At 42.0% G+C, this 16109-nt stretch overlaps 1 protein-coding gene across 1 annotated transcript in view; it reads right to left on the reverse strand.

The window, feature by feature from the left end:
* Nucleotides 1-16109, reverse strand: part of LOC105490557 (solute carrier family 27 member 2) — a 53842-nt gene that overhangs the window by 20252 nt on the left and 17481 nt on the right. Inside the window, exons 3-4 of the mRNA XM_011756321.3 lie at nt 13639-13797; nt 10616-10740 (exon numbers count right to left, since the gene is read on the reverse strand). Coding sequence (XP_011754623.1) covers nt 10616-10740; nt 13639-13797 — 284 coding nt within the window. The remainder of the gene's footprint in view (nt 1-10615; nt 10741-13638; nt 13798-16109) is intronic.

The following is a 16109-nucleotide window of genomic DNA, read 5'->3' on the forward strand; positions in this document are numbered from 1 at the left end:
CTTTTGCTGTGCAAAAGTTCTTTAGTTTAATTAGGTCCAACTATTTATCTTTGTTTTTATTGCATTTGCTTTTGGGTTCTTGGTCATGAAATCCTTGCCTAAGCCAATGTCTAGAAGGGTTTTTCCAATGTTATGTTCTATAATTTTTATAGTTTCAGGTGTCACGTTTAAGTTCTTAATCCATCTTGAGTTGATTTTTGTATAAGGTGAGAGATGAGAATCCAGTTTTATTCTTCTACATACGGCTTGGCAATTATCTCAGCACCACTTGTTGAATAGGGTGTCCTTGGCCCCCTTTATGAGTTTGTTTACTTTGTCAAAGATCAGTTGACTGTAAGAATTTAGCTTTATTGCTAGGTTCTCTATTCTGTGGCAATGGTTTACATGCCTGTTTTTATACCAGTACCATGCTGTTTTGGTGACTATGGCCTTATAGTATAGTTTGAAGTGGGGTAATGTAATGCCTCCAGATTTGTTCTTTTTGCTTAGTCTTGCTTTGGCTGTGCGGGCTCTTTTTTTGGTTCCATATGAATTTTAGAATTTTTTTTCTAATTCTGTGAAGGATGATGATGGTATTTTGATGGGATTGCATTGAATTTGTAGATTGCTTTTGGCAGTATGATCATTTTCACAATATTGATTCTACCCAGCCATGAGCATGGGATATGTTTCCATTTGTTTGTGTAGTTTATGATTACTTTCAGTAGTGTTTTGTAGTTTTATGTAGAGGCCTTTTGACTCCTTAGTTAGGTATATTCTTAGGTATTTTATTTTTTTTGCAGCTATTGTAAAAGGGGTTGAGTTCTTGATTTGATTCTCTGCTTGGTCACTGTTGGTGTATAGAAGAGCTACTGATTTGTGTACATTAATTTTGTATGTGGAAACTATGCTGAATTCTTTTATCAGTCCTAGGAGCTTTCTAGAGAAGTCCTTAGAGTTTTCAAGGTAAATGATCATATCATCAGCAAGCAGTGACAGTTTGACTTCCTTTTTACTGATTTGGATGCCCTATATTTCTTTCTCCTGTCTGATTGGTCTGGCTAGGACTTCCAGTACTATGTTAAAGAGGAGTGATGAGAGTGGGCATCCTTGTCTTGTTCCAGTTCTCAGGGGGAATGCTTTCAACTTTTCCCCATTCAGTATTATGTTGGCAGTGGGTTTATCATAGATGGGTTTTATTACTAAGGTATGTCCCTTGTATGCCGATTTTGCTGAGAGTTTTAATCATAAAGAGATGCTGAATTTTGTTGAATGCTTTTTCTGCATCTATTGAGATGATCATGTGATTTTTGTTTTACATTTTTTTATGTGGTGTATCACATTTATTGACTTGCATATGTGAAACCATCTCTGCATCCCCGGCATGAAACCCACTTGATCATGGTGGATTATGTTTTTGATATGTTGTTAGATTTGGCTAGCTAGTTATTCTGTTAAAGATTTTAGCATCTGTGTTCATCAAGGATATTGGTCTGTAGTTTTCTTTTTTGGTTACATCCTTTCTGGTTTTGGTACTAGGGTGATTCTGGATCCATGTAATGAATTAGGGAGGGTTCCTTCTTTCTCTATCTTGTGGAATAGTGTCAAAATAATTGGTACCAATTCTTCTTTGAATGTCTGGTAGAATACTGCTGTGAATCCATCTGGTCCTGGACTTTTTTTTGTCAGTAATTTTTAAATTACCATTTCAATCTCGCTGCTTGTTATTGGTCTTTTCCAGGTTATCTAATTTTTCCTGATTTAAGCCAGGAGGGTTGTATTTTTCCAGGAATGTATCCATCTCTTCTAGGTTTTCTAGTTTATGTGCATAAAGGTGTTCACAGTAGCCTTGAATTATCTTTTGTATTTCAGTGGTGTTAGTTGTAATATCTCCTGTTTTGTTTCTTAGTGAGGTTATTTGGATTTTTTCTTTTCTTTTCTTGGTTAACCTTACTAATGGTCTATCAATTTTATCTTTTCAAAGAACCAGCTTTTTGTTTCATTTATCTTTTGTATTTTTTTTTGTTTGTTTGTTTCAATTTCATTTAGTTCTGCTCTGATCTTGGTTATTTCCTTTCTTCTGCTGGGTTTGGGTTTCGTTTGTTCTTGTTTCTCTAATTCCTTGAGGTGTGACCTTAGATTGTCTGTTTGTGTTCTTCCAGTGTTTTTGTTACAGGTGTTTAGGGCTATGAACATTCTTTTTAGCACCGCCTTTGTTGTATCCCAGAGGTTTTAATACGTTGTGTCATTATTGTCGTTTAGTTTGAAGAATTTTTTCATTTCCGTCTTATGTTTTTGACCCAATGCTCATTCAGGAGCAGGTTATTTAATTTCCCTGTATTTGCATGGTTTTGAAGGCTTCTTTGGAGTTAATTTCCAGTTTTATTCCACTGTGGTCTGAGAGAGTGCTTGATATAATTTCAATTTTCTTAAATTTATTGAAGTTCGTTTTATGGGTTACCATATGATCTATCTTGGTGAAAGTTAGAAAGTTATGTGCTGTTGAATAGAATGTGTATTCTGCTGCTGTTGGATGAAATGTTCTGTATATATCTGTTAAGTCCATTTGTTCCAACGTATAGTTTAAATCCATTGTTTCTTTGTTGCCTTTCTGTTTTGATGACCTGTCCAGTGTTGTCAGTGGAGTACTGAAGTCCCCCACTATTATTGTATTGCTGTCTATCTCATTTCTTAGGTCTATTAGTAATTGTTCTATAAATTTGGGAGCTCCAGTGCTAGGTGCATATATGTTTAGGATTGTGATATTTTCCTGTTGGACAAGGCCTTTTACCATTCTATACTGTCCCTCTTTGTCTCTTTTAACCACTGTTGCTTTAAAGTTTGTTTTGTCTGATATAAGAATAGCTTCGCCTGCTCGCTTTTCATGTCCTTTTGCATGAAATGCCTTTTTCTACTCCTTTATTTTAAGTTTATGTGAGTCCTTATGTATTAGGTGAGTCTCCTGAAGGCAGCAGTTGGTTGGTGAGTTCTTAGCCATTCTGCAGTTCTGTATCTTTTAAGTGCGGCAATTAGGCCATTTACATTCAATGTTAGTATTGAAATGTGAGGTACTGTTCCTTTCATCGTGCTCTTTGTTGCCTGTGAATTTTTGTTTTTTTGTTTTTTGTTTGCTTTTTAACTTGTATTTTTGTTTTATAGGTCTTGTGTGATTTATGCTTTAAAGAGGTTGTGTTATGATGTGTTTCCAGGATGCGTTTCAAGATTTAGAGCTCCTTTTAGCAAGTCTTATAGTGGTAGCTTGGTAATGGCGAATTCTCTCAGCATTTGTTTGTCTGAAAACGACTGTATCTTTCCTTCATATATGATGCTTAGTTTCGCTGGATACAAAATTCTTGGCTGACACTTGTTTTGTCTGAGGTGGCTGAAGATAGGGCCTCAAACCCTTCTAGCTTGTAGGGTTTCTGCTGATAATCTGCTGTTAATCTAATAGGTTTTCCTTTATAGGTTATCTGGTGCTTCTATCTGACAGCTCTTAAGATTCTTTCCTTGGTCTTAACATTGGATAACCTGATGACAATGTGCCTCGGCAAAGATCTTTTTGTGATGAATTTCCCAGGTGTTCTTTGTGCTTCTTGTATTTGCATGTCTAGGCCTAGCAAGACTGGAAAGTTTTCCTCAATTATTCATCCAAATATGTTTTCCAAGTGTTTAGAATTGTCTTCTTCCTCAGGAACATCAAGTATTCTTAGGTTTGGTCATTTAATCCCAGACTTCTTGGAGGCTTTGTTGATATTTCCTTATTATTTTTTCTTTATCTTTATTGGGTTAATTCAAAGACCTTGTCTTCAAGCTCTGAATTTCTTTCTTCTACTTGTTCAATTCTATTGCCGAGACTTTCCAGAGCATTTTGCATTTCTAAAAGTGTGTCCAAAGTTTCCTGAATTTTTGCTTCTTGTTTTCTTTAAGCTATCTATTTCCTTGAATATTTCTCCCTTCACTCTTATAAAATTTTTTTGATTTCCTTGCAATGGGCTTCGTATGTCTTTGGTTCCTCCCTGATTAGCTTAATAACTAACCTCCTGAATTTTTTTTCAGGCAAATCAGGGATTTCTTCTTGGTTTGGATTCATCGCTGGTGAACTAGTGTGATGTTTTGGGGATGTTGACGAGCATTGGTTTGTCATATTACCAGGGCTGGTTTTCTGATTCCTTCTCATTTGGGTAGGCTCCGTCAGATGGAAGGTCTAGGGCTAAAGGGTGTTGTTCAGAATTTTGTCCCATGGGGTATTCCTTTGATATAGTACTTTCCCCCTTTTCCTATTGATGTGGTTCCTGTGAGCTAAACTGCAGTGATTGTTGTCTCTCTTCTGGGTCTAGCCACCCAGCAAGTCTACTTGGCTCCAGGCTGGTACTGGGGGTTATCTGCACAGAGTCCTGTGATGCGAACTATCTATGGGTCTCTCAGCCATGGATACCAGCACCTGTTCCAGTGGAGGTGGCAGAGGATGCAATGACTCCATCGGGGTCCTTAGCTTTGGTGGTTTAATGCCCTGTTTTGTGCTGGTTGGTCTCCTGCCAGGAGGTGGTACTTTCCAGAAAGCATCAGCTGCAGTAGTGTGGAGAGGCACTGGCAGTGGGCAGGGCCCTATTATCCCTAAGACTATATGTTCTTTGTCCTCTGCTACCAAGGTGGATAGGGAAGGACCATCAGGTAGGGGCAGGGCTAGGCCTGTCTGAGCTCAGACTCTCCTTGGGCCAGTCTTGCTGTGGCTGCTGTGGGGGATGGGGCGAGGTTCCCAGGTCACTGGAGTTGTGTACCTAAGAGGATTATGGCTGTCTCTGCTGAGTCATGCAGGTTGTCAGGGAAGTGGGGGAAAACTGGCAGTCACAGGCCTCATCCAGCTTCCAGGCAACCTGAAGGGCTGGTCTTACTCCCACCGTGCCCCCACAACAGCCCCGAGTCTGTCTCCAGGTGGAGGGCGAGTCAGGCTTGAAAACTTGCCCAAGGCTTTCTGCCTCCCAGCTGTTAAAGAAAAGGCTTTAGTTCTTCCCCACCTGTGGGGTCTGCAAGCCAGATTCGTGCCCTCCCTGGAGTTCTGGCCAGGAGTTTCTTCTTGCCCCATTCAAATTGTCATAAAGTTCAGCTAGAGAATTCTTTCTCCCTGTGGAGTTTTACCCCCTGCTCCTCTGTCCACCCTCCTGATGGATCCCTGTGGTACCAGGCAGGAATGGGCTGCTAGGGGACCCAGCGAGCTCCCAGGGCCGTTCTACAGCTTCCTCTACCTCTGTATTTTGCTCGGTTTGGCTCTTGACTCAGCTCCAGGTAAAGTTGGGAACTTCTTCTGCAAACAGACCTTCAGCTTCTCCAGTGTGTGTTCGGGAGATGAGGGTCTCCCTTTTCCACTTCCACAGTTGGGGCGATCATAGTATTTGGGGTGTCTCCCAGGTCCTCTAGGAGCAGTCCACTTCTTTCAGAGGGTCTGTGGGTCCTCTCAGGATTGCTGGTTAGTTCTTGCAGTCAATCTGGAGCTAAAATTCACAATGCGAGCCTCCGCATGCTGCTCTGTCTGGAGCCACAATCTAGTCCTGCCTCGCCTTTGCCTTGGTCCCCTGTCCTCTGTATTTTACTTCTTACACGGATTTTCAAATAACCCCCCTGTTTTAAGCCTGACACTTCATCCCACCTTCAGCTGTATTCAGCACCTGCAATTTCTCAGCTTTCAGGAAGGCAACAACCTTCTTTTTGGGACTTGCCTCTTAAGTTTCATCCTTCTCAGCCTATTATGTCAGTCACTGTTATCTTTTAGCTTCCTATACTATGTAGTTCATGGTTGCAATGTCTCTTAGTTTCTGAGATGATGGTGTTTGTGTGTGTTTTTCTCATCTCCTTGTTTTGGGGTGAAAGGGCAGAAGCTCTTTATCACCTTAGGAAAACTCTGGAGTCCCTGTTCTTAATAATTAATATGTTACACTTCTGCCTGGACAAGTTTCCACTGGTTTGCTTTACACAAGAGGCCCTTCGTCCTTCTGTGTATTCTCCCACCATAGCCAAAAGGACTGTCTAAAAATGCCATCTCCCACATCACTCTTCCATGTAGGGCCCTTTAGTCACGGCTTGTCATGTTCACATTTGAGTCTCAGCAGAGTGAAGCCCTTGCCACCTGACCCAGCCCTTCAGCCTCACCTCCTGCCAGACTGCTTGCAGTCCCTAGTATGCTGGGTCCTTCATCTCACTGCTCACGTGATTTTCCTGCTGGCCAGGACCCCTTCTTTTCTTGCCTGCCTGCAGAACTTCTCTGTATTCTTCAAGGCCCACTTTCCCTGGCGAACCTTCCTGATTCTGCTCCCCTTCCCTCTTTCTTTTGGCCTCCCTCTGTCTTGGGCCCCAGTCATACTGGCCACCCTCCACTCTGTGCTGCAACACATCCATCCATTCTCTTTTTTGAACAGAATGAAGCTGATGCAGAGACAGAAATTTTACGCTAGAAGGGACCACAGAGGTTATCTAATTTTGGGGGGATGCAGACAACACTAGAGGTAAGTTGAGTCTATTCAGCTTTTTCAGGGTTCTGGTCAATATTATTTCTCCTTTGAAATATCATGCTTCTATGTGTGGCCGCTGGAACTCTTTTTTGGTTCCCTTTCTGTCTTCCTCCTCCCACACTCCAGCAGGTGGCCTAAAGCCTCACTGAGACCCCTTGCTGTAGCTTCAGTCTGTAATTGGAGGAAAGAAATACCGAGCTTTAGCAATATCATGTTCCAGTAAATAACTTTCCCTAGATGACATGGTTTTTCGGCAACTACGCAAACCGAATGGGAGGTGACAACCATACACTGCAAGAAATGAATCAGAATGGCCTTTCATTACAAACAGGCGCTCTGAAAGGAAAGGCCCAAAAACAATGCGGGAAGATGGCAAAATAAATAGAAAATATTCACTGTAATATTTTAAAAATCACTTAGGTCAACAGCTTTGCTATCTAATCCCCTACTCAACCTCAGATGAGAGTGATTAAGTAGAATGTTTTCCTTTATTTCTTTCTTTGTGTAAGTGGGCAGAATTTTCATTGATTCATTCAACAAATATGTATGGGATGCCTATTATGAGCGACACACTGTTAGGCATGGAAAATGATAATGATAATAATGGCAACATGTGTTGAGCATTTACTAAGTTCCAGCTACTACGTGGTTTACGTATATCATCTCATGTTGTCTTTGTAGACCTCATGTGAGGTAGGTACTATTATCTCCTTGTCGGCTGATGGGAAGCTGAGATTTAGAGAGGTTAACTATCCTGCTCCAATGGTAGAGTCAGGATTCAGGCTGACTAACTCCAGAGTACTTGCTCTCAGCACTACTTTAAGTATCTGGAGCCAAATCTGAACCACTGAGTGTGGCTAGGAACATTCTCCATAGCCCCCTGCTCTACCAGAGAAGCTACTGAATATGGCTGAGAAGAGGGCAGAGAAGCACAGTGGCTTCCACCTCCCAGCACTGGCCCCAGATCCTCCTGATGAGCTGGGCCATGTATGTGTGTGAATGGGTGTCATTGGTTTAGCTGCTCTGCTAAGGCAGAGGTTGCAAACCTCCCTGGCATCCAGTGCTTGGGAGTCGTTGGTGGGGTTAGTCCCTCCAGACACAGCGTATTCTAGGCAGCTCTAAGGGTGAGGAAGTTCCCGATTACATTGATCTAGGCCCTTCCCCCATTCATTCTAGTTTTTATCCCATTCTTTTTTATTTTTATTTTTTGCAAAGTCTTTTTGATATAATCTTTCCCATACCCCACAGAATCTGGACTTCCTACTTCCTATGATGACCCATGATTAAATTTTTAAAAAAAATTTTGCATAGATCTCCTGCTTGTCTAATGACCTATGATTGTTTCCTTTCTGTTTTCTTTTCCTTTTTTTTTTTTTTTTTTGAGATAGGGTCTTGTTCTGTCACCCAGGCTGGAGTGCAGTGGCACAATCTTGGCTCACGGCAACATCTGCCTCCCGCTTCAAGCGACTCTCTTGCTTCAGCCTCCCGAGCAGTTGGGATTACAGGTGCGTGCCAACAAACCCCGCTAATTTTTGTATTTTTAGTAGAGACTGGGTTTCTCCATGTTGGCCAGGCTGGTCTTGAACTCCTGACCTTGAATGATCTGCCCACCTCGGCCTCCCAAAGTGTTGGGATTAGAGGCGTGAGCCATCGTGCCTGAACTGATGACCTGTGATCAAAAAAAAATCTTTAACTGAAGTTTTTTTTTTTTTTTGTTGAGATAACTTTGATCTTTTATTATACTTTCTATAAGTATTTTCCAGACAAACAGAACTCAGGGGTGGGGAAGCACTGGCAAATAGGAAGTCCAGGGGTCATTCAAGATTATGCATTAAATCATAGTATATTTTGAAGTCATAAAACCCCAATCAAATTGTCTTTGTTTTCCAGTATTCGAGACAACAGTAAGAGAAAAACTGGGAGAGTGCATGCATGTGTGTGTGTATGTGTGCATGTGTGTATGTGGATATGTGTAAGCCTTAAGACAGCTACACACAAACATACTTATTTTCCTCCAGTTGAAAGGAAGCTCCCGTTAGAACGTATAGAAACAACACACACTCCCCAGGAGATTTCTAACTGACAAGGGAGTGTCTTTAAGGTAGAGAAGAAAAGCCCAGCAGAAGGGCCCCATATGGATTTCTGGATGTTAATGGAGAGACATGCTATCTTGAGGGCCACGTGGAATATTAATGAGAAAAAAATTCAATAATGACATTAACAGAAACTGCTGCGGAAAACGCCCTAACCCAACTCACTGCTAATGATGATCCTCAAGAATCTATTGAATATGCCAAAAAATCAGAATAATATGTGCTAAGCCCAAACATTTTGGGGGAAACATTTTAGCTCCCTCAACTCAACTATATGTTTTTCAGGGTCAAGGATTTAAGAGGTTCGGTCCGCAAAATCTGTTGATGCCTATGATGTGTCATTTACAGATCTCGGTGCTGTGGATCTGGTAGTGGACAGAGCCCCTGCTCATATGCAACTTTCATTTAATTGGGCGGGGGGGCCAGACAATAATCGCATAAACCTTTAGTATGTCAGGAGTGACAGGTGCCATGAAATGCAGTGACAAGCTGGACAGTGAGGGGCAGGTGATATGTTTGATTATTAGGAGAGGCCTCTCTCCTAATGAGGTAACATCTGGGCAGATACTGAGTAAAGCGAGGTGAGAGAGACCTGGGGGAAGAGCATCCGACACTTCTTTCTGCGTCACATAGCAGCTGGTATGTAAGGTGAGCACGACAGGTGTTTATCAATAGCAATTTATCAACTTAGTGATCCTTTGAGGTTAAGTTGATTGAGTAGATTAAAGGAACTAGAATCTGGTGAAAGGGATTAGAATCTGGCAAGTTTACTGCATTGTCTTGCCCAGTGGTTCTCAACTAGGGTAGCATTTGCCTGCCAAGGGATATTTGGCAGTATCTGGAGACATTTTGATGATCACAACCTGGGCAGGTGGGGAGGTTACTACTGGCATCTCGTGGGCAAAGTTCAAAGGGTGCTAAACACTCTACAATGCACGGAATAAGTCCATGCAGCAAAGAATTAAAAGCCCAAAGTGTCAGCAGTGCCACTGTTGATAAATCCTATCTGATACCAGATCTGTGATGAGAGTTGAGGGACTGGGCAGGAGGAGCTCTTGAGAACAACCCCATCGAGAGCTGAACATCTGCAAACCAGGCAGATCCAAGGCCGTTGGAGATGCCCTGGGGCCTCTGTTCCCAGCTTGGTGACAGACTTGGCTGGTTGGTTTCAAAGTCACGCAGGGATTTATTTATTAAACAATATTAAGTAAAAGTTTCCTGTATGGTTTTGGTATAACAGAAAACAAGGAGACAAGATGTGGTTCCAGCCATCAAAGATATTATAGCCAAGGAAGGATGGGAGGCATGAACGCAAACTCCTGCAATGTGACAAGGGCCACAGAGGGTAGAAATAAAATGACGTAGGGGAGAAGAGTAATGACTTTTGTTGGAGTGACCCAAATAGGTTTAATGTATGAGGTATCATTTGAACTGGGCTTTGACAATGGCTTTTATTTTTATTTTTATTTATTTTTTTTTGAGACGGAGTCTCACGCTGTTGCCCAGGCTGGAGTGCAGTGGCGCAATCTCGGCTCACTGCAAGCTCCGCCTCCTGGGTTCACGCCATTCTCCTGCCTCAGCCTCCTGAGTAGCTAGGACTACAGGCGCCCGCCACCGCGCCCGGCTAATTTTTTGTATTTTTAGTAGAGACGGGGTTTCACTGTGGTCTCAATCTCCTGACCTTGTGATCCGCCCGCCTCGGCCTCCCAAAGTGCTGGGATTACAGGCTTGAGCCACCGCGCCCGGCCGACAATGGCTTTTAGTAAGCAGAGAGGGAAATGCATGATATACTAGGTGGGGGGTAAGATGTGAAAACAAGTAAAAAGTCAGGAAATAATCATCATCATCATGATAATATGAACTCCCACCTAATAAGTCCCCTCTATATGGTAGGTATAGTGCCAAGTACTTTATCATGATAATTGTATACTAAACTCAAAACTGATATATGCAAATCAGCTAAAGCCTAGCACAACCCAAAGTGACTTGAATTTCCATCTTACCCATTTCAAAATGATAGTACAACCGGGGTAGTGTTACCTGTGGTGTGTTGCATAAATACCGAAGCAGTTCACCGATATACTGAATGACAGTGACGTTGTATTTTCTGCAGTCATCCCAAAACTGGCTGGCTGAAAATTTAGTCCGCAAGGCAAGAGTAGCACCTACAGAGAAAGCATAGAAAGTGTCAAGAAAGAGGCCGGGCGTGGTGGCTCAAGCCTGTAATCCCAGCACTTTGGGAGGCCGAGGCGGGCGGATCACAAGGTCAGGAGATCGAGACCATCCTGGCTAACACGGTGAAACCCCTCTCTTCTAAAAATACAAAAAAATTAGCCAAGCATGGTGGCGGGCGCCTGTAATCCCAGCTACTCGGGAGGCTGAGGCAGGAGAATGGTGTGAACCCGGGGGGCGGAGCTTGCAGTGAGCCGAGATTGTGCCACTGCACTCCAGCCTGGGGCACAGAGCAAGACTCCGTCTCAAAAACAAACAAACAAAAAGAAAGTGTGAAGAAAGAAATGGTAGAAAAAATTCTCCCAATTATATTTAATTTGTGAACTTTGAAAGACAGAAATTTAAAAGTAAATTACATTTGCAAACAAGTATTGAGTACCTTATATTCAATGCAAAAAATTAGTAAGACATGGTTTTGTTTGATAGGGGCTTCCAATCTATGGAGGAGAAGACTTATACAAAGGTCATTTTAATAAAAGTCAGCTTGCAGTAAGAGATTCAAATGAGGTCCTAAGAGGGAGGGAGGGGAGAGGGACAGAGATTTCATGCAAAATATATATATATATATATAAATAAATATAAATATTTCATGCTATATAAATATATATATATAGAGTGAGACTGTCTCAAAAATACACATATACACACACATACGTGTGTGTGTGTGTGTGTGTGTATATATATTTGAGACAGAGTCTTGTTCTATTTTTTTTTTTTCTTTTTTTGAGACTGAGTCTCGCTCTGTCACCCAGGCTGGAGTGCAGTGGTGCCATCTTGACTCACTGCAACATCCGCCTCCTGGGTTCAAGTGATTCTCTTGCCTCAGCCTCCTGAGTAGGTGAGATTACAGCTGTGTGCCACCACGCCTGGCAAATTTTTTGTATTTTTAGTAGAGATGGGGTTTCCCTGTGTTAGCCAGATGGTCTCAATCTCCTGACCTTGTGATCTGTCCCCCTCGGCCTCCCAAAGTGCTGGGATTACAGGCGTGAGCCACTGCACCTGGCCCGAGTCTCGCTCTGTTGCCCCGGCTGGAGTGCAGTGGTGCAATCTTGGCTCACTGCAACCTCCGCCTTGTGGGTTCTTGTGCCTCAGTCTCTAAGTAGCTGGGATTACAGGCGGGCACCATCATGCCTGGCTAATTTTTGTATTTTTTAAGAAGTGATGGGGTTTTGCCATGTTGACCAGGCTGGTCTCAAACTCCTGACCTCAAGTGATTCGCCTGCCTCAACCTCCCAAAATGCTGGGATTACGGGCAGGAGCCACTGTGCCTGGCTCGTTCATGCAATATTTTAAATAATTTTGTGCATAAAATAAAGTTTGTGTTAAGTACTTATCTGTAGTATTTTCCACTTGTGGTGTCCTGGTGCTCAAAAAGTTTCAGATTTTGGAGCATTTTGGATTTCAAATTTTTGGATTGTGTGTGTGTGTGTGTTTGAGCTGCTATAACAATATAGTACAGACTGGGTGGCTTAAACAACATATATCTCTTGCAGTTCTGGAGGCTGGGAAGTCCCTATCAAGGTGTTGGCAGATCGGGTGTCTGGTGAGGGCATTTTTCCTGGTTTGGGGACGGTCATCATCTCCCTGTGTCCTTACATGGAAGAGAACGGAGTCAGGAAAGAAGCTCTCTCCTGTCTCTTCTGATAAGGGCACTACCTTTCATGAAGGTGCTTCTCTCATGACCCAATTACCTCCCAAAGACCCTACCAGCTAATACCATCACATTGGGGGTTAGGATTTCAACACATACATTTTTGGGGGACACAAATATCCATCCATGACATGCATGCATATACACACACATATATGTGTGTGTATATACATATGTGTATATATTTTTATATATACATATATGATTTTTAAAATGAAATGCCACATGGGAGAAAAAGTTGCTTTTTAATTCAGTCAGAAAGTTACAGAGAGCTTCCTGGAAGAGGTGGCTATTGAACTTTGCAGTAATGTATACAAGTGACATAAATCCTCCTGGAAGGAGAGAGGATGGCAACTCCAATTTGAATAGTAAAGTCTGAGAAGGAAAGAGAAGAGATGGCAAGCCAAGCCAAGTATTCTGATGGAGTTGCCATCTTCTCTCCTTCTAGTAGAGCTGAAAAGCTGTGGAAACAGGGGAGGCTGCAGAAGAGTGCACACAACTGAAGAAGTTTAAATCAGATGCTGATGGAGATCAACATGTAAGTTTCTAAAGATGGAAATGACATGACATAGAATCTAAGATTCAAGTGTCATAACCTAGATACAGATAATTTTTTATTTTTATTTTTATTTTATTTTTCACAGTTGAGGTCTCACTCTGTCAACCAGCTTGGAGTGCAGTGGTGCAATCACAGCTCACTGCAATCTTGAACTCTTGGACTCAAGCAATTCTCTTACTTCAGCCTCCTGGGTAGCTGGGACTACAGACTTGAGCCACCATGCCTGGCTATTTTTTTTTTTTTTTTTTTTTTGTAGAGATGAGGTTTGCTCTGTTGCCCAGGCTGGTCTTGAACTCCTGGCCTCAAGCAATCCTCCTGCCTTGGTCTCCCAAAGTGCTGGGAATACAGGTGTGAACCATTGCACCCAGCTCTAAAATATTTTAAAGGAGTTTCTCTCTTGATATACTGAACAATTATAGCATTATATTATTAGATAAGCAGGCATGAAAAAACAGATTATTTTAGATGCTTGCTTGTAACATGAGTCAAATAGCCTTATTGTTAAAGCAAAATTGAAGACTGTTCCAAGCAGACAGCAACGTAGCCAAATTTTATATTACTGTTCCTTGTGAGAAAATGTAAATGTGCACTCGCCTCCAACACTTTGTAGGAAAAACTTACCAGCCACAATACATCCATGAAAGCCAATCAATAGTGCAGCACTGTGGTACAAGGGCAGAGTGATATAGATGACATCATCTGCCTTCAATCCGCTTACAAAAGTGAGGCCAGTTCCATACCATATGCGCTGATGAGTGATCATGGCCGCTTTTGGAAGACCTTTGCAAATATACAAGAGAAGGTATGAGTTAACCAAGATTGGGCATTTACAGTGTAGGAGAGAGATCTGGCTTAGGAAGATTAATCATCCTGTATTTTGAGAATTGCACTGGGAAGGGCCATGACCGGTTAGACCAGAAGTTGACAAATTTTTTCTATAAAGGACCAGAGAGTAAATGTTTTAGGCTTTGTGGGTCATACAATCTCTGTTGCAACAACTGAACTCTGCTATTGTGGTCAAAAGCAGCCATACACATACACATAAATGGAGTGTGGCTGTGTTCCAATAAAACTTTATTTATAAAAACAGGTGGGAAGCTGTATTTGGCCCACAAGCAACAGATTGCTAACTCCTGAGTTAGATGGTTAGATGGTAGTAATCTGAAGAGAAACAGAAAACGGAGGAATGAATGTCTATTGAATTTCTGCTCTGTGGCTACCATTTTGCATGAAATTTAAAAAATGTCATTTAATTTCCATAACATGTTTATGTATGACATAAACAGAATTATATTCTCCAATCCACAGATGTGAAGGCTGGGAGTCAGAGAGATTTCTTATGTACTGGAGTTATTTTATACAAACAAAGCAAATATGAACATTTCCTTATATGTTCTTGCCTTTTCCATTAAAAAATATGCACACTCAGCTGGGTGCGATGGCTCACACCTGTAATCCCAGCACTTTGGGAGGCCAAGGTGGATGGATCACAAGGTCAGGAGATCGAGACCATCCTGGCTAACATGGTGAAATCCCGTCTCTACTAAAAATACAAAAAATTAGCCAGGTGTGGAGGTGGGCACCTGTAGTCCCAGCTACTTGGGAGGTTGAGGCGGGAGAATGGCGTGAACCTGGGAGGCGGAGGTTGCAGTGAGCTGAGATAGCGCCACTGCACTCCAGCCTGGGCGACAGAGTCAGACTCTGTCTCAAAAAAAAAAAAAAAAAAAAAAAGCACACTCTTTTGCATGTTTTTTGTCTCTGCTGCTTAACACTGTTTATTGGAGATTTGTTCATGTTTGTACATAGAGATTTTTCTTATTCATTTATTTATTCTCTTTCTCAGCTCCTTCAGAAGTCCTTTTATGAGTCTATTATAATTTATTTATACTATTTGCTGTTACAAATGATGCTGCAGTGAAGAACCTCGTCCACATGGCAGTTCACATATGAATGACACCATATCTTTTGGATAAATTCACAGAAGTGAGATTGTTGTGTCAAAAGATAAAAGATGGCCAGTCCTGTAATCCCAGCACTTTGGGATGCTGAGGCAGGAGGATCGCTTGAGCCCAGGAGTTCAGCACCAGTCTGGGCAACATAGTGAGACCCCTCCTCAACAAAAAGTAAAACAAATTAGCTGGGCGTGGCAGCATGCATCTGTAGTCCTAGCTACTTGGGTGGGAGGATTGCTTGAGCCCAGGAGGTTGAGGCTACAGTGAGTCCTGATCCTGCCACTGTACTCCAGCCTGGGCAACAGATTGAGTCCCTGTGTCAAAAAAAAAGTCTTTGTAATCTTGATAAATAACTGCCACATTGCCAGTTATAAGGGGTGTCCCCATTCATTCTCCTACCAGCAATACATGAGTATGCCTGTTTCCTCCTAGCCTTGTCAATGTGTGCTCTTAAATGTTGGGACCTTTGCCAGTCAGAAAGGTGAAAAACGGTATCTCCATGTAGTTTTAGTACATTAGACTAAATGCGTTTGCATATTCTTAACCATAATTTATATACGTTTTTGTAAGATTTTCTTCTGTTAAGTGTTTGCTTATATTGTTTCCCATGGAAGAACAGTTCAATTGGGGAGGGCATGAAGTCACTGGGAAGGGGACTAAGAGTTTCAGATCTGAGTGGGTAAGTAGACTTCATGAAGAGGAAGACAGATCTCTGTTGACTCAGATTCTTCGATACTTGATGGTACATTCACCGGATATTGCCCAAATAGCAGCAACTTGTTCCGAGGCAGACAAATATGGTCAGCAACCTACCATTATTGTAAACACAAATCAAAATTCATTTTCTTTGACAATGGGCCAATTGTTTTGTTTTGTTTTATATATTATTATTAGTATTATTTTTGAGATAGGCTTTCACTCTGTTGCCAGGCTGGAGTGTAGTGGTGTTCAAGGCTCACCACAGCCTCAGGTCAAGTGATCCTCTTGTCTCATCCCCGCAAGTATCTGGGACCACAGGTGTGCACCACCATGCCTGACTAATTTATTTATATTTTTTGTAGAGACGAGGTCTTGCTTTATTGCCCAGACTGATCTTGAACTCTTGGCTTCAAGTGAGCCTCCCATCTTGCCCCCAAAGTG

Source organism: Macaca nemestrina, chromosome 7, assembly GCF_043159975.1.
Source record: "Macaca nemestrina isolate mMacNem1 chromosome 7, mMacNem.hap1, whole genome shotgun sequence".
Taxonomy (NCBI): Eukaryota; Metazoa; Chordata; class Mammalia; order Primates; family Cercopithecidae; genus Macaca; species Macaca nemestrina.